The 18358-nt window shown below is 44.6% G+C and overlaps 1 protein-coding gene across 1 annotated transcript; it reads right to left on the minus strand.

Moving 5' to 3' along the window:
- Positions 1 to 323: 323 nt before the first annotated feature.
- Positions 324 to 4804, minus strand: LOC133451808 (immunoglobulin lambda-1 light chain-like). The gene is made up of 5 exons (XM_061730950.1): positions 4708 to 4804; positions 4295 to 4615; positions 3960 to 4007; positions 1044 to 1349; positions 324 to 766 (listed from the first exon to the last, which is right to left on the minus strand). Exons 1-5 carry the CDS (start codon positions 4748 to 4750, stop codon positions 501 to 503), a joined length of 984 nt encoding a protein of 327 aa, XP_061586934.1. The 5' UTR covers positions 4751 to 4804; the 3' UTR covers positions 324 to 500.
- Positions 4805 to 18358: the final 13554 nt, after the last annotated feature.

Below are 18358 nucleotides of genomic sequence, written 5' to 3' on the forward strand. Positions count from 1 at the left end.
TTTCACCCCATAACTATTATTTGATCACATCTGAGAGAAATGACAAATGGGGTGTTAAAGTGAAAAGCCACAGCTCACGACGTGGAGGCTGCAGAGCAGGAACCCACACAGCTGCAGGAAAACCCCTGTGATTGGCTGTCAGCAGTTTTGATGAGTCCTAATAACCACAGAGAGCAGGTGCAGATCTGCTGCTGTTCAACCCCTGCAGGAAGTCTTTTCTCTGCTTTCTGGGGCTCAAATGGCTGTTAACACATGTAACCTGATGACAAGTAGAGATAAAAGTACAACAACAAGCTTGTTTTTCACTTTATTGATGATAATATTGATTAAACGTGAATCAGCTTCCAAACTGTGCACATACAGAATATGAAAAAGGACATGAAGGAGAAATAAATGCTGTTAAAAGATGAAATATCACCAAGACGGTTAATCATTTGAGTATATCAAGAGTATAAATGATGTGATGAGTGAGATTATCAGAGAAACCAGTCAGCATGTGTTCAGTTGGTGGACGGCCCCTTGTTCCTGAGGACCATCAGCAGAGAGAGTCCACAGCAGTACAGCAGACTCTTCAGGGTCAGCACTGTGTACAGCAGGCAGAGCAGCTTCACCCTGCACTCAGACTGGAAGAACCCTGAACCTGGATCTGCTGGAGCTGGAACCCCTGAACCTGGATCTGCTGGAGCTGGAACCCCTGAACCTGGATCTGCTGGAGCTGGAACCCCTGAACCTGGATCTGCTGGAGCTGGAACCCCTGAACCTGGATCTGCTGGAGCTGGAACCCCTGAACCTGGATCTGCTGGAGCTGGAACCCCTGAACCTGGATCTGCTGGAGCTGGAAGCCCTGAACCTGGATCTGCTGGAGCTGGCAGGTCTGCTGGCTCTCTCTCTGGAGGACAGGGGGCTGCTGGAGCTGGAAGCTCTGAAACAGAGAAGGAAGATGTTGGGAGTTGCAGGGACAAATGTCCGTCCTCTGCTGTCTTTGACAGCGTCTCCACGTGAAGCTGAGTCTCTGCTGAACACAGTCACCGAGCCTCCGTCACCTTGTGTCTGGGCCTCCACCGTGCCGCCCTCGTGCTTGACGTAGCAGCTGTATCCGTACGTGTCCTGATGGAGGCGGTGGACCACCATGATGGAGGCGCTGCGTCCCGGCTCTCTGAGCTCCACCTGCTCTCCCTCGGCAGGGGGGACGTCCTCCAGCGGGCCGTTCTTCTTCTGTCTTTTCCAGGAGAACCGGACCCCAGGAGGAAACATGGCTGAGGCCACACACAGCAGGGAGCTGCCCCCCCCCAGGTGGACTCTGGATGCTGCTGGGTACACGCTCACCACGGGCTTCACTACCTGCTTATCTGAAGTTGGACACAGACACATTCACACAGTCAGCAGCAGCTTCCAGCATTCAGCCTGATCCTGGAAACCACGTGGACTCTGATCACTAAACACTCATCAATGCAGCTACAAAACTGAGGCCAACACGTGTTTCTGCAGAGGTCTGCACCCCTGATGATCCTTCACCTGCCGTTGGTGGTCAACACCTCCCGGCAGGAGATTCCATCCTAACTTTTAACTCTTAACTGCTCAACCACATCAAAGCAATATACAGTTCTGGACTTTGGACTTCTTCAGGCCAGGAGAGCTATTGCATCATGTTGGAAAAGTCTGGATCCTCCTACATTGAGAATGTGGATAAGGAGCTTTCTAACTGTATTGGACTGGAAAGAATAACGTACATTGCTAAGGGAAAACGGAAAGACTTGGTCTAACTCTGGGAACCATATATGATCATTATGACGGAGGAATGTGCAAGATTTACCTGAAAACAACTTGTAAATATTATGGAGAATATCATTTTATTTATTTTTTAATTTTATATTGAATTAATTTATTTTATTTTTCCTCCCAATTGGTTAATCCAATATAATTATTTACCTTAGTATAGAGAATGGTGCAAGTTAAATGCATGTATGTGTCTTTGTAATATATGCATAATGTTGTATGGTTGAATAAATTAAAAAAAACGACAATAAACATATCGTGGAAAAAACCTCAAACTCTTAACTCCTGAAGAAGCCAGAAGGGACGTCATTTTACCAACATTGTCCTTCTTCTAACATCTTTAGTTCATTTTTGTTCAACAACAACAACAAACACAGACAGAGACATGATCCATCTCTGAATATGTGTGAGTGCAGGTGAGGGAGAGGGATGAACCAGTTCTATTTATGACTCTAAAACAATGTTGTGGCTACAGCCGCTGGTCCACGTCTGTCCTCTGTGGGAGACGGGAATCTGGAATATACAATCTTGTTTATGTAATAATTGCTCGGGGGTCGTGTTCTGGTCTCTGGAAACATCCTGGAGACACTTCTGTTGTAATAGACGCTTTAGACATAAAAGTGATTAAATTATATTTAACCGCTGAACTAATCACTGTTTTATAAGATTTATCTGTATTTTTAAACATTTTTAGTTGGACTCAGATCACAGAACATTAATATCACACGTTATTTTTTTCTATCTAATAAAATTAACATGCACAGTTTAATATTTGTTTTGTTTTTGATTTTTTCTTGTGGCAGGGTGGAGTAGCTGCAGCCACTCAGGCTGACGGGACACAGGTGTGTCCCGTCAGCCTCTCCACCCTGCCAGCCTTGATAAGGAGGGCTGGGAGACTGCAGCTGGGTCGGACTGAGAAGCTGCTGCAGAGAAGGAGAAGCTGCTGATCGTGAGGTACTTGTGCACTGTGTCCTGGGTGTGTTCTTAATAAAAGGGTTCTGCACAAAGCTCCGTGTCCTCCTCTATCCTTTCGGTCGGGCCCCCGTAGCACTCGCCCTGCTACACTTCTGGTTCCAGGATCTTTGATTTCGTGGTTTTATATTTTATGCTCCATGTTTTACTGTCCGAGTCCTAATTTGAACTGTTCTGACTCTGAAACCAACTCCATCTGCAGGAAAATAAAGTCTTTACTCTGATGTTCTTTAGTCTAATCACTAAAAACACGTTTGTGTGTCTGATCCTCTCAACAACATTCACATATTAACAGTTAAACCAAACTTTATCAATATAAATGAATCATTGAAATTCAATCTAATACATAAAAATCAGGTTTTATAACATTAATGGAGTTGTTTAAATATATGAATCATTTAAACTGTAGATTAAAAAACAAAATACAAATATATTCACTTAAGTCTGTTATACGTTTCTCTATTAAAGTTTAATTTCAAACAGTCCATAAATGTAATATTTATTTTAATTTCACTTATTCATCTTTTGATTTCTTTATTTAATACTTAAACTTTATATTAAAAAACAAAATAAAATTATTTTGACTTAAGTCATTTATATGTACTGTTAAATTTTTGAAAAAAATATTTGTCAAACTGTCCATAAATGTGTTATTTATTTTAATTTCACTTATTCATCTTTGGATTTCTTAATTTAATACTTTGCTAAAATCTTTTTCTGGTTGACTGAATAAAAAGGCGACTGACTGAGAATAAAGATGAGTTCTTCTCTTCCACGTGAACTAAGCAGCTACTTTATTCAGTCCAACTGCTGAACTTAATAACGTTCTGAGTGAATATATTTGCAGTTCCATCTTTCCAGGAACGTTCCTAAATCCAGCTGTAAATCACTATTAAATTGTATTTGAGCTCAAAGTCGTCTTGTGTTCAAAGAGCAGCAGATGCTCCAGAATTACTGAGATGATCAAACATGAATATTTGTAACATCTCTGATATTTGCAGAAATAAAGAACACGTTTAGTTGTTGGGAGACATTTAAACATGTTTCCAGAAATGATGGAGCTTCTCTTCTGTAGCAACGGCTGCATGATGAGTTCTCTACTAAACATGAACAAACTAACATGGAAAGTCTGAAGCAGCTCAAACTGACTTTAAACACATTTTCAACTTCTACAATCAAACAACTGAAGGAAGAGAAATGTTGCTTCTTACCGGTAACATACAGTTTACTTCCAGGTCCAAAGATGAAGTACGTGTATCCTCCCACGGTGAGAAAGACTCGTACAAAAACCTGTCAGCCGTTGAACGCCCAGACTGTAATTGTTGCCACGGCAACAGCTTATTTCCTCTGTCAGAGCTGCTCTCCAGAGGGAGGAAATATGGACATAATTTAGTTGTTGTGGCTGTTTAAAGTTCCCTGTAATACTGATGTTACACAGAATTTAACTTCTACGAAACCCAAACTATTATGGGATTCTGATCTGAAACTGTGTTTGACATCTGTTCAGCTGGAGGTTTTTGTTCAGGCTGCAGGGATCTTTTCTCACTGTGGGCGTCTGCCTTCACACAGGAGCAGTAGTAGGTGGCTGAATGATCCAGTTTAACTCTGTTTAGCTTCAACAAACAACCGTTCTGTGTATTTTCAGCTGAGAAATCTGCTTTCTGAGGATGATTGAAGTCTGAATTAATTCCACCGGTACTGAAAATAATAAGAATCAATCTGAAAGATTCCATTTCTTTTTTCTGATACCATAATATGTAGTTACTATCACACTGATCAGTTCCACAGCTGAAGGAGACACTTTGTCCAACTCTCCTGGTCAGTGTTACATCGTCCTGAACCAGCTCTGCTGCCATGGCAACCAGCGCTGCAGAGACACAGACAGACAGGTGAAGGTCAGTGTGACGGTGTTTGTTCCAGGTGGAGTTTGGGAGCTCCTGATTGGCTGGAAACACTCACCTGAACACAGACAGCACAGAGCAGCAGCTGGGAGGAAAAGCATTTTGGTCCGTGGTGTTTCCTCTGGTGAACCTGGGGAGAAGTGGAGCTCTGATGCAGCCCAGACCCAACAAGGACGAGCTGTGAGACCAGAGCAGGAAAAGCTGCTTTCTAGCCGCTCCTGGAAACTCCCATCAGCCCCTGCAGACCACAGAGAAGCTGCTGCTGCTGATTGACAGCTCGGTCTGGGTCACATGATGCAGAAGCACTAAAACCTTCATGTTCCCACAAACACATGCAGGTTGGTTCTGAGTTTAGTATCACAGACTGTTATCTGTGGTTGGACAGCTGTGGAGGAAATACACAACTGCTACTACACACAGCTGCCCACGATAGATTTTAACCAGAAATATTACTAGTTGGATGTAAACATGCAAATAAGCATCTTATGGTTGTAAACAGTTGTAAATGTAAACAAACATGTCTAAACTCTTACTGGATTATGTTGATGAATCATTAAAACTTTGAACAACGGAAATGTTACCATGGGACTTCTGCAGGTCTGGATCTGGACCCTAGTGGTCAGTAGAGGAACTGCAGGTCTGAATCCAGACCTTAGTGGTCAGTAGAGGAACTACAGGTCTGGATCTGGACCCTAGTGGTCTGTTCTGGCTATTTTCTTTAATATAGCCACAGCCCCAGCCTTAGAAGAGTGGTTTTAACGCACCTTGGTTGTAGATCCAGATCCACCATGCAGCCAGTCATTGTGTAAAAAATAAACTAAAAAAATACCCTACAAAAGTTCTTAAGCCATCAAAAAGTGTATGTTCTTGGTTATGGGAAAGAAAGAAAAATGTATGGGAATGCTATGGTGAGATTCTATGGTAAGTTGTGGTTAAAAAACTGTGTTTGCTTCTCAACTAAGGCTCAGACTCCATTGTCTGACAAACATTTTCCACTTCCCTTTGTCAACTGGCACCACACCCACAATTACCATGGGTGTGGCCAAGCTGTCACTCAGTGGCCAGACTGCCAATCAGTAGCCAAACTGCCAAAACAAATCAATAAACTAGAACCAAAATATGGGAAGTGGTGAAATCATAAATATTCTTTTAACAAAAACATAAATGCTGTTTTGGCTCCTACATTTCCGGCCCCTAATTGTGGCTGTGATTAACAAAACAATTACACTAACTTAAATTTAGTAGGAGTCTAAACCTAAATAATCTTCTTTTTGAAATGATCACTCTCATATGAGTGATGCTTCCTGCAGCAAGCATAGCTTACTGACAGGCCGTTCTACTGTGCTTGTTTTTGTCTTCAGCAGCACTCTTCTTACGTGCCCCTTTGCATCTGGCAATGGTTTGATAACTCTGGCCATCAACCATGAGCTGCGTGGGGCAGTGTCATCCACGATGAGAACAACATCGTCGGTAGCAAGATTTCTTTTTGAAATATTCAATTTCTGGCGTTCCTGCAGCAAGGGAAGATACTCTTTGATCCATCTTCTCCAGAAAAGATCCACCAGGTATTGGATTTGCTTCCATCTTTTCCTGGAGTACAAGTCCTTCTTGTCAAAGAGTCCAGGTGCCATGATTGGTTTTCCTTTAAGCTTGTTCAACTGTTGTTGAATAGTTTCTTTGTTGTCCCCATTCTTGAGCCTTTCTGAAAACTCTTTTCTTTTGTTTCTCGGTTGTTGTAGGATCTGCCTGATCTTCAGTATCCATGCTGCTGCATTCTTGACATCACTCCACCTTGAGAAGTGTTCCAAAAATGTGCTTGTAGGATCCTTTTCTTCTTTCATTGAAATGTGATTGACCACCACTTCCTTTTTAACCTCTGGGTCATCTGAGGCAATGGGACTCAGTTCTTCAGGCAATGCTGGCCACTGATCTTCATCGTTCCACAGAAATTTTGGACCCTGAATCCACCTCATACACTTCAAGAATGCCTCTGCGGTCATGCCCCGTGAGGCATCATCGGCCGGATTTTGCTTGGAGCTCACGTACCTCCACTGCTGAGTTGATGACAATTCTCTGATCACAGAGACTCGATTTGCCACAAATGTGTGGAACCTTTTAGTCGTGTTGGCAATGTATTGCAGGACAGATGTGCTGCCGGTCCAGAAGACTGATTCTTTCAGCACAATCTGAAGTTCTCTTCTCAGCATTACATCCATTCTGACTGCAAGGACAGCTGCAGCTAGCTCAAGTCTTGGGATGGTCATTTGCTTGAGCGGGGAGACTCTTGCCTTGCCGATAATGAATGCGACATGAACTTCACCCATGTTGTTTACTTGGTGCAGGTAGGTGACCACACCATACCCAGACTCGCTGGCATCGCTGAAATGGTGCAGCTGTGCAGACTTCAGTATACCAAATCCATTTGGCTTAATGCATCTGTCAACAGAGAAACCAGTGAGATGGCTCAAGTCTGTGAGCCATCTTCTCCATTGTAGAGCAAAGGCATTGGGTATCTTTTCATCCCAGCTGCAGTTGGATTTGCACAGCTCTTGGAGTATGTTTCTTGCGGTCAAGATGAAAGGAGCAAGGAATCCTAAAGGGTCGTATACAGAGCAGACTACAGAAAGAATACCTCTTCTGGTGATTGGCTGAGACTTTATTGCTGTTCTGAATGAAAGTCTGTCAGTCTCTACATTCCAGTGGACTCCCAGTGCCTTTTCCACAGGTAGGTTCTCTCTGTCCAAATCTAAATCCTTCACTTCTTTCGCTCGTTCCTCTGCAGGCAGTGAGGACAGAACAGCACGGCTGTTGCTTACCCACTTGGTCAATCTAAATCCCCCTTCCATGCAGACGTCTCTAAGATCTTTGACCAGAGTTATGGCTTCATTCTCAGTAGAGACAGATGTTAAACAATCATCCACATAGAAGTTTTCCCTGATAGTATTAAGAGCCTTTTCATCGTATTTTCCCAGGTTATCCTCTGCTGTTTTCTTCAGGGCAAAGCTAGCACAACTAGGAGATGAGACTGAACCAAACAGGTGAACAATCATTCTGTACTCTGCCGGCGGTTTGCTTACATCACCATCAGGCCACCAAAGGAAACGAAGGAAGTCGACATCTTCAGGCGGTACTCTGACCTGATGAAACATTCCCTCTATATCGGCCATCATGGCAATGGGCTCCTGTCGAAACCTGAGAAGAACTCCAAGCAGTGTGTTGGATAAATCTGGGCCTTGCAATAGCTCTTTGTTCAAAGATGTGCCCCTGTATGTGGCAGGACAGTCAAAAACCACACGTATGGTCTTCTTCTGTGGATGATACACACCATGGTGTGGTAGGTACCATATCCGTCCATCATCTCTTAGCAGCTGGCTGTCTGGAACCTTTTCAGCATGACCTTTCTGTATGACCCCCTCCATGAAGCTTTTATAGTCCTCAAAAAACACCTGATCTTTCTTGAACTTCTTAACAAGGTTAAGGGCACGCTGTTCTGCAATGTGATGGTTATTTGGCATTTTCATACCATCCTTTCGGAAAGGGAGTTGGATGTAGTAGTGTCCATTCTGTAACGTAGCAGAGTCAGAGACTTTCTTGAGAAACTGTTTATCTTCAAATGATAACTCATTTTTCTCACTTTGCTGCTGTTCAGGAAAATCTTGATTGTACTGACGAACGAGCAATTCTTCTATCTTAGCGATTGAAATTCTGTTTGCTTTCAGATATGGCCGACCACTTTCATCCATGCAGGGGCTGCTGCTGAGCGGTCCATTTACCACCCATCCAAGTTGTGTCTTTACTGCATTAGGGCCATTCCCTTCACTATTCACAACCCTCCATGGTTCCAGAGCTTTTGGGCAATTCTGTCCAATAAGCAGTCCCACCTCCTTATCAATAGTGTTCAGCTGTACTTCACTGAGGTATGGCCATTTCCGGATGTCATCCTGTGTGGGAATGTGTTCCTTTGTAACAGGAATCTCTGAGTGAGTGTATGCTTCAGGCAACTCCAGGAAGGTGCCATCTTGAAGACTTCCCACTTCTAGGCCAGTTACTTTGTAGCTGTTGACAGGTTTCTCCTGCCCCATGGTTTTTAGAAGAATCCCTGTTCTCTGCCCTTAGATATTGAGCTCATGGGGCGGCAGTAGCTCAGGTGGCAGAGCGGGTCGTCCAATGATCGGAAGGTCGGAGGTTCGAATCCCGCTCTGTCCCAGTTTGCTGTCGTAGTGTCCTTGGGCAAGACACCTTACCCACCTTGCCCCGTGTGAATGTGTTTGAATGTGTATGAATGTTGGTGGTGGTCGGAGGGGCCGTTAGGCGCGATATGGCAGCCACGCTTCTGTCAGTCTGCCCCAGGGCAGCTGTGGCTACAAATTGTAGCTTACCACCACCAGTGAGAATGTGTATGAATGAATAATGATCTCTGTAAAGCGCTCTGGGTGCCTTGAAGGGCGCTATATAAATCCAAGTCATTATCATCATTATTATCATTCATCAACTTCTCAGTACAGAATGTTGCAGTACTGCCAGGGTCCAAAAAAGCATATGTATGGGCAACCTTGTTTCCTTTGGCATGTTTAATTTGTACAGGCAGAATGGAAAGAGCGCAATCTTTACCGGCCCCATTATGGTCACTGATTGTCATGGTAACCAGAGCACTACTTAGCTTTTCTTTGGACATCACACCAGATGATTTCACTTCTTGGTGAGACCCATCCTATTCAGTCTTTATGTGCAATAGAGTGGCATGTTTCTTTTGACAGATGGCACATGTGAGCCTTTTTTTGCATTCTCTGCTCATGTGTCCCAAAGTTAAACATCCAAAACATGCACCGTTTGACCTGAGAAAATCCACCTTTTCTTTGTGTGGTCTTGCTTTAAATGTTTTACACCACTCCAATGTGTGGTCTCCTGAACAGAATGCACATGGTTTTTGGAAAGCAATACTGTTGTGAGGTCCTTCATTCAGATATGTAACTTTGCTTTTTACAGGTTTCTCTGATTGCTGACAAGAAATATTCTTTTTTACAGGCTCCTCCAATGGCTGTTTGATGGCAGGTGATGGGTAAGTATTATTCTCATTCTCTGAGCTTTCAGACACATTAGTTATTACAGTAGCAAAGCTACTTCTTTTGGTGGGAGGTTTAGTAAACCTTGATCCAGAAGCTTTGTTGGGAGGGTGAGGATCTTGAATGTCACCAAAGATAGGATGTGAGCTGATCCTAGCCTGTTTTTCAACAAAGTGCACCAAGTCTTTGAAATTTGCTCTCCGATTGTGTCTTTCCTGTATGTCACAAGCAGCTGATCTGAACTTATCCCTGAGCTTGAAGGGTAGTTTTGAAATAATTATTTTCATGTTGGAGGGCGTGTTCATTTCATCCATGTACTGACCACTTTGTAGTGCATTGTAACATCCTCTCAAAAAAAGTCCATAAGAATGCAAAGCCTTTGCATCTTCAACTTTAATGGCTGGCCATCAAAAAGTGTATGTTCTTGGTTACGGGAAAGAAAGAAAAATGTATGGGAATGCTATGGTGAGATTCTACGTTGAGTTGTGGTTAAAAAACTGTGTTTGCTTCTCAACTAAGGCTCAGACTCCATTGTCTGACAAACATTTTCCACTTCCCTTTGTCAACTGGCACCACACCCACAATTACCATGGGTGTGGACAAGCTGTCACTCAGTGGCCAGACTGCCAATCAGTGCCCAAACTGCCAAAACAAATCAATGAACTACAACCAAAAATATGGGAAGTGGTGAAATCATAAATATTCTTTTAACAAAAACATAAATGCTGTTTTGGCTCCTACATGGTCAGTAGAGGAACTGCAGGTCTGGATCCAGACCTTACTTGTTCTTGTTTCTGAATGTTTCTCCTCAGATGTCACATATTACAGATGTTTTACGCTCCTGTGGTTTAACCCCCAGCTGTGGTTCAGAAGGCTGCTCTACTTTACCGTCAGGTCTGTTTCTGAGACTCCTCTTTGGACCCGTCTCCACATCTGGAGCTGGTCCTGAATCCAGATTCTGGTGTTGGTCCTGATCTGGGTTCTCGGTTGAGGGAGAGTTCTGAGAGTGAAGCTGCTCAGGTTTTGGTTCTGGGTCACTGAAGTCCCTTTCCTGGTAAGTGGGAGTCACCGTGAAGGTTTCAGTCTCCTGCTTCAGAACCAGCTGCTCTGGTTCCTCCCGGTCCAGACCAAAGTCCTTATCCTGGTCCAGACCGGAGCCCCTCTGTGGATCACTCTTCCTCTTCACAGACATGTTTCTGTGGGAGAAGAAATAACAGAAAACGGTTCCTGATGTGACGATGCAAAGACGGATCAATCAAAACAACTATCCAGAGTCAGTAGTGTCAGACGGGTGGTGGGTCAAAGCTGTTGTTACTCACTTATACTTATTTAAAACTAAATACCGGTACTTGAAAATTTCAATCAGCAAACCAGATTATGCTATTTAAACTGGTTTTTAAAGCAATCTTGTAGCTGAAGAAGGACCTGAGAGTTTCCACCTCCTGGAAAGAAATCATGGAATCACCAGTTTTGGAGGACCATCTGTCATCCATCCATCCATCCATCCATCAATCTGTCCCTCCATCCATCCATCCATCCATCCATCCATCCATCCATCCATCCATCCATCCATCCATCCATCCATCCATCCATCCATCCATCCATCCATCCATCCATCAATCTGTCCCTCCATCCATCCATCCATCAATCTGTCCCTCCATCCATCCATCCATCCATCCATCCATCCATCCATCCATCCATCCATCCATCCATCAATCTGTCCCTCCATCCATCCATCCATCCATCAATCTGTCCCTCCATCCATCCATCCATCCATCCATCCATCAATCTGTCCCTCCATCCATCCATCCATCCATCCATCCATCCATCCATCCATCCATCCATTAAGGTGTTTTATTGATAAAAAAATAAAAGAAACTCGGACGTCCAACAAATTAAACTAAGAAAAGAAACTGAGTGAAAAAATATGTACACTGATATACACATCTACTCTGTTCTTTTTGTTCTTCTTTTAGTATTATTTTTACATTATAACTGTTGAAGGCCATTACCAGTTCGGCTCTAGCTCTGTCAAACCAGCACTGTGACAAAATATGTGCAAACAACACAAACGACTTCTCTCATTGAAATCAATCAGAATTTATTTACATCCAGGTGTCAAGCAGGTGGAAAAGCAACACCATTGAATAAATCCTGACGGCAAACTACATTAAAACATAAAACACTACCATAAAGAAAACAGGAATAAAACGTTAACTGCATGAAGGAAAAGAGATCAAAACAATAAACACGTGGTACATATCTTCCGATCATCTGTGTCTCAAAACAACGTGACTGCACGTGGCAGGCAAGATGGCTGCGCCCCGTCACACCACGTGCAATGAGACGGATGACGGCGCGGTATTTAAACCCACGGATAACTGGTGAAAATGGAGCCACAAAATAAGCAAACAACAATAATGCCGGTAGTTGCCGGCGTTACACAGTAATATACATATGGTAACTAAACATTAAACGTAAATTTAGCTCTGAACCGCTCTAAATTAAACTGATCGCCCAGAACCATAAACCTCTCGCCTCTTCTCCTCCGGATCGGGAAGCTGCGGGCTCTTTCGGATGCTGATCGAGTTCTGTCGGGGGTTTCAGTCCGAGACGGCCCCTCGGTTCGGCTCGGCTCTGATCCCACCGCCGATCGTTTCTGACGGGGATACTCCAGTAGCGGGAGTCCCTCTCCTGCTTCCAACTCTGAAAAGAAAAGACAGTCTTGCAGCGTGCAACAGCCGGGCCGATCCTTCCCGTCACGGAGCCTCTTGACGCGGCCTACAGGTGCCGGACAGTCCACTGTAATCAGGGCTGCTCCCGTTTCATCATCGAGGCACGGGCTTCACGGACGCAGGAGGATATGGCTTCTCGGGCTAATATGGACATGCTGCCGGAGGATCGGATCCTCCTGGCGAAAGAACTCAAACAGAGAAAAGGTTAGGAGCGAGCGGGGCCGCAGGAGACTGCTACGGATCTTCAGGCACGATGATCCGATGCGGGTGCACCCCCGCCACCCGATGTGCCTTTGGCACGAAGCCATGCTGGAGCGCGAGGGGATGCAGAGATGATGAAGAGCAGAAGAGAAGAGGATTTGAAGAAGGAAGGTGAGCCTTTTTGTTCCAATGGCTGCAGTGACATCATCAGCGCCTGGCCAGTGATTGGACGTGCGCCCTTCAGGCGCCGCCCCCAAGGCACACTGGCCTTTGTAGTTTTTCACAAAGCAGCCATTTTAAGAGGCATTCGAAGCTGGTCCCAGACTGAACATTGAGCCAACTTTAAAGTTGATTTCACATATTTACAAAATGTTCAATAAGAGTCCACAGTTTGCATGGGCACATGACGGTGGTCCAACATCTTGCATGTAGATGTCTTCAGGCCTGGACATTTAGCGGCTGACACCACCCACGACTCTCTATATCAAACCATTCAAAAGTTATGGCAGAAAATAGGGACTATCAAATATGGACCAATCAGAAGAAGGGGTGGGGCTAATTTGCACCAATTTTGTTCAAGGTATCAAAACCGAGTCCGGTGACACCACCCACAAGTCGTTATGTCAAACGATTCAAAAGTTATGGCAGAAAGTAGGAACTATCACATATGGACCAATCAGATGAAGGGGGGGAGCGCTTTTTGGCGTCTATCGTCACCACGGTAATGATTTTGACTGAGAAAAGTAATGCGCGTCATCGCAGGATCGAAACGCACATTTTGATGTATAACACATCTGGGTGCACGTTACGGTTCGGGCGAAGAAACGGTTGAAGAAATGGCATAAATTGCGCCAAAATTACACAATTAATTAAAAATGGCCGACTTCCTGTTCAGTTTCGGCCATGGCGCCAAGAGTATTTTCTTTAAGTTGCGACATGATACAGGTGTGTGCCGATTTTTGTGCATATACGTCAAACTGTATTGTGGGGCATGAGGCACAAAGGTTTCTAGGGGGCGCTGTTGACCCATTAGGCCACGCCCATTAATGCAAACCATGAAATATCAAATTTATTTCCAGGCCTCACTTGCGTGCAAAATTTGGTGACTTTTGGGGACCTATCAAATATGGACCAATCAGATGAAGGGGGCAGACGCGCTTTTTGGCATCCATCGTCGCCACGGTAATGCTTTTGACTGAGAAAAGTTATGTGCATCGTCGCAGGATCGAGACGCACATTTTGATGTATAACACACCTGGGTGTGTCCAAGACCACCACTGGAACAGGGACAGGCTGGGGTGAGTCCAAGACCACCATGGGAACAAGGACAGGCTGGGGTGGGGGGGTAACGACAGGAGCAGAATCCATAGGTCGGCCTGCGCTGCTGAAACCACGCCCACAACAAACTCCGCCGGCTGGAGCTTCCGCCATTGTTCAGAAGCGGTGACTGTTTCCACAGCAAGGGACACCTTTTGCATCGACATTTACCCTCATAAAAGGATCAGTGCCCACAGTACGGACCCGGCAACTGCACACGAGTCAGCGGTAAGTGATGTTAATTTTTTATGTTATCGATATTTGTCTACAAGTATGATCTTTGCATGGGCTAAGTATTTCGCTCCGGAGCACCGGGGCCACTCCCTGGACCGGACCCGTGAGCGTCTCCGGCGTCTCCAGTGTTACTTAACGGAGCCGCTCACTCGTTAGGTAACACTGGAGCTCTATTAGTAGGGATGGGAATCGAGAACCGGTTCTTGTTGAGAACCGGTTCCCAGTGTTTCAATTCCTTGGAATCGTTTGCCTTTTTCCCAAACGATTCCCTTATCGATTCCAGTCGGCACGAATGACGTCACCAAGCACGTTACGCAACGTGCGCACTCGCGCCCAGCAGGAAAACACGGGGACAAAGCGGCATAAACGCTGGAAAGTTTGGTTACATTTTACCAAAAAGGATGACAACAGGGCGACAATTCTTGCAATGTGGACATTTCAACAGAGGGGGGAAACTGTTAGGACTCGGCCGGCTGATCCGCTGGGAGCGCGGAGTCAGCCGGCGTGTGGTAAGGCTGATTTATGGTTCCGCGTTACACCAACGCAGAGCCTACGGCGTAGGTTTCGCGGCGACGCGCACCGTACGCTGCGCGTCGCCGCGTACCCTACGCCGTAGGCTCTGCGTCGATTTAACGCGGAACCATAAATCATGCTTTAGAAGAGCTGCGCCACGCGGACGAGCCGGGCGCTCCGGCGGACAGCGGAGCTCCTGACACAGCTGCAGCTCGTCAGTTCATCTATGGAGAAGTTAAAGAGCTTCTACCGCTAGATTCTCCTTTCATCAAGGCAGGGAAGAGAATCAGGCCAGAATAGATGAATGTCACCAAGCAGGGAAGTTTGTAGTGTTGAACATGTTACTGGACATTCTTGTGTAATTGCTACAAAATAATTTGTTGTTTTTCGTTAATTTCTACAGAAGAATATTTATTTTATTATTATTATTTTATATTAAAATACATATTTTACTGTATATTACAAATCATTTTGTGGGGACCCCCTGGCACCATGGAGGAGCCCAAGGCTGGGAGCATCTTAAGACCTCATTATATTTTTTTTGTTCAAAGATATAAAAGTTTTATATCTTTGAACAAAAAAGATCGGAGAAACAAAGAAATTGAAACAAAGAAACAATTTTAGTATCAACTTTGTTTTATTAAAACAAAGTTGATACTAAAATTGTTTATTTTTAGTATTTTAGTATCAACTTTGTTTTATTAAAACAAAGTTGATACTAAAATTGTTTCTTCTCCTTTTTTCCAAATGAGAATCGATAAGAGAATCGATAAAGAATCGAATCGATAAGCAGAATCGATAAGAGAATCGGAATCGAAAAAATCTTATCAATTCCCATCCCTATCTATTAGTAATACATTTTTCTTCTGTTCATGGTTTCAGATCTTCCAAGCAATGCACCTGAAGCTGTTCAACAACACCTTCAGAAGACACGCGGCCCTTCATTGAGCCAGCAATAGTGTATACATGTTATTTATATACAACTTATGTTCTTTTATTTTTTTAACAATAAAGTTGCCATTTGTGAAAATTCAGTGTTGTGATTTCTTTACAGTTAACATGATTAATTTGTCTTGTAACATAAGAAATTATTAGGAATCGGGGTAAAGAACTGTGGTGTACCTGTTTAGAATTCAATTAAATCTTCCTGTGTGAATTAGTGTGAAGATGAGGTGACCCGTTCCCTCTTCAGGGAACTAAAGACTGATTTATGGTTCTGTGTTACACCAACGCAGAGCCTACGGCGTAGGGTACGCGTCAATTTAATGCAGAACCGTAAATCAGGGTTTAAGATCCGTTTACACCGTGTCATAACTGCATGCCAGCGTCCGACTATCGCATCGAGCTGCGTGACATCGGACGCTCTCTGTCCACACTGAAACCGTTAAACTCGCGGCCAGTTAGGACAGTCCAATACAAAAAAACGAAAAGCAATGGAATTTTTTTTGTTGCCGAAGCTCCCTCGCATGGGACACACTTTGTGTACGCAGCTGGAGCGAGGCTTTGTTCCCTCCCCTGCTACACGTTATTCAAGCAGCCAATCAGCACAGAGCCTCATTATCATAGCCTCCCCTCACCCTCCACCCTCACCCCCACCAGGACCCCTGAACTATCAACTCACCCTCCACCCTCCACCCTCACCCCCACCAGGACCCCTGAACTATCAACTCACCCTCCACCCTCCACCCTCACCCCCACCAGGACCCCTGAACTATCAACTCACCCTCCACCCTCCACCCTCACCCCCACCAGGACCCCTGAACTATCAACTCACCCTCCACCCTCACCCTCCACCCTCACCCCCACCAGGACCCCTGAACTATCAACTCACCCTCCACCCTCACCCTCCACCCTCACCCCCACCAGGACCCCTGAACTATCAACTCACCCTCCACCCTCCACCCTCACCCCCACCAGGACCCCTTAACTATCAACTCACCCTCAACCCTCACCCCCACCAGGACCCCTGAACTATCAACTCAGCCTCCACCCTCAATCCCACCCTCTCCCTCCACCTTCACCCCCACCAGGACCCCTGAACTATCAACTCACCCTCCACCCTCACCCTCCACCCTCACCCCCACCAGGACCCCTGAACTATCAACTCACTGTCCACCCTCCCCCCTCACTGTTTACAGATCACTCGGCGCTGCTCACTGTTAACGTTACAATATCACACATGAACACATTGGTCTTTTCAAAAAATATTTATTTCCAAAAAACTTTATTTCTAGTGTGTGTTGTGACTGACTGTAGTCTCCTCTGCTCCAGGGGGGCTCACTCGTCAAATCATATTAATCTGACCGAATAATGATATTATCATTATTATTATATGAGAATGAAAAAATGATTTGTTCTTACATTTAATGTATCATCAGATTATTAATAGCATTTTAATTTAGTCAAAGAAATGTGAAAACGTTCAAGAAATGGTCCTTAACATCAGCTAACATCCTATTGGCTAATATCACACACACTCCCGGAAGTGTGTGTGTGGGCTGCAGTTGCATCCCGTCACCACCAGGGTGGCAGTGAGCACACACACTTCACACACACATTTCCATATTTTGACCTCATGAGGCCCTCTTCGATAAAAGCATGAGGGGCATCAGGGAAGGCTCCTGAGCCATTTTAAAGCATAAAACTTTGCGGGCCCAACAAAAATCAGGGCCCCAAGCCGTGGGTGGGCTACAGGTGGTAGGGCCCCACCAAGTGGTATCCGCGAGTGCACAGACACACACACACACACACACACACACACACACACACACACACACACACACACACACACACACACACACACACACACACACACACACACAAACACAATCTGAAGTTTGTGTTTAATATTTAGTTAGTTGTTTATGTGTAGTTTAGGCATTGGAATTTATCCTGTGTTGTTTCAGTATTTTTTAACACTTGTGTAAACCAATTCTGTTTAACTTGAATGAGATAAGTTGTTTTTCTTTATTTTATACATATTTGTCACAGCTGCTGGTTGTAAAGGTCTGTGCTCGGACTCCTTCCTTCACTGTTATTCTGTAACACCACCCATGGCAACAGACTGTATGGAATAACAGCTACTTTGAGACTGATTTTGCTGTTTAGTTATTATTTCCTGATAATTCAGGTGGTGCCCCATTTAGATTGATTCGTTATGATAAGTCATCTTCTTTATTAATTATTAATAACTATCGTAAGACGATTATTAATAACTCTTAATTAACTGAACCAGCACCCCCTTTGTGGCACAACACAGGACTGGGGCCCCGAGGACCAGGGCTGATGACTGCATACATACATAGAAAGTCTGAATGCATACGATGTTCCTGCCCCCCCGACCTCCCCCACGTCCCCGGACCGTGTGCAGCAGTGGCTGCTTGTAACTGTCACGGTGGTGTTAAAGTGAAAAGCCACAGCTCACGACGTGGAGGCTGCAGAGCAGGAACCCACACAGCTGCAGGAAAACCCCTGTGATTGGCTGTCAGCAGTTTTGATGAGTCCTAATAACCACAGAGACCAGATTCAGATCTGCTGCTGTTCAACCCCTGCAGGAAGTCTTTTCTCTGCTTTCTGGGGCTCAAATGGCTGTTAACACATGTAACAAGTAGAGATAAAAGTACAACAACAAGCTTGTTTTTCACTT

This window comes from Cololabis saira, chromosome 10 (genome assembly GCF_033807715.1).
Source record: "Cololabis saira isolate AMF1-May2022 chromosome 10, fColSai1.1, whole genome shotgun sequence".
Lineage (NCBI taxonomy): Eukaryota > Metazoa > Chordata > Actinopteri > Beloniformes > Belonidae > Cololabis > Cololabis saira.

Coding starts and splice junctions, on each gene's coding strand:
- LOC133451808 (XM_061730950.1), bottom strand. CDS start 4,750: ATGCTTTTCCTCCCAGCTGCTGCTCTGTGCTGTCTGTGTTCAG. Junction 1,350..3,959: donor AAGTAAACTGTATGTTACCG/GTAAGAAGCAAC, acceptor GTCCAACTTCAG/ATAAGCAGGTAGTGAAGCCC. Junction 767..1,043: donor GGTGGAGGCCCAGACACAAG/GTGACGGAGGCT, acceptor CAGCTCCAGCAG/ATCCAGGTTCAGGGGTTCCA.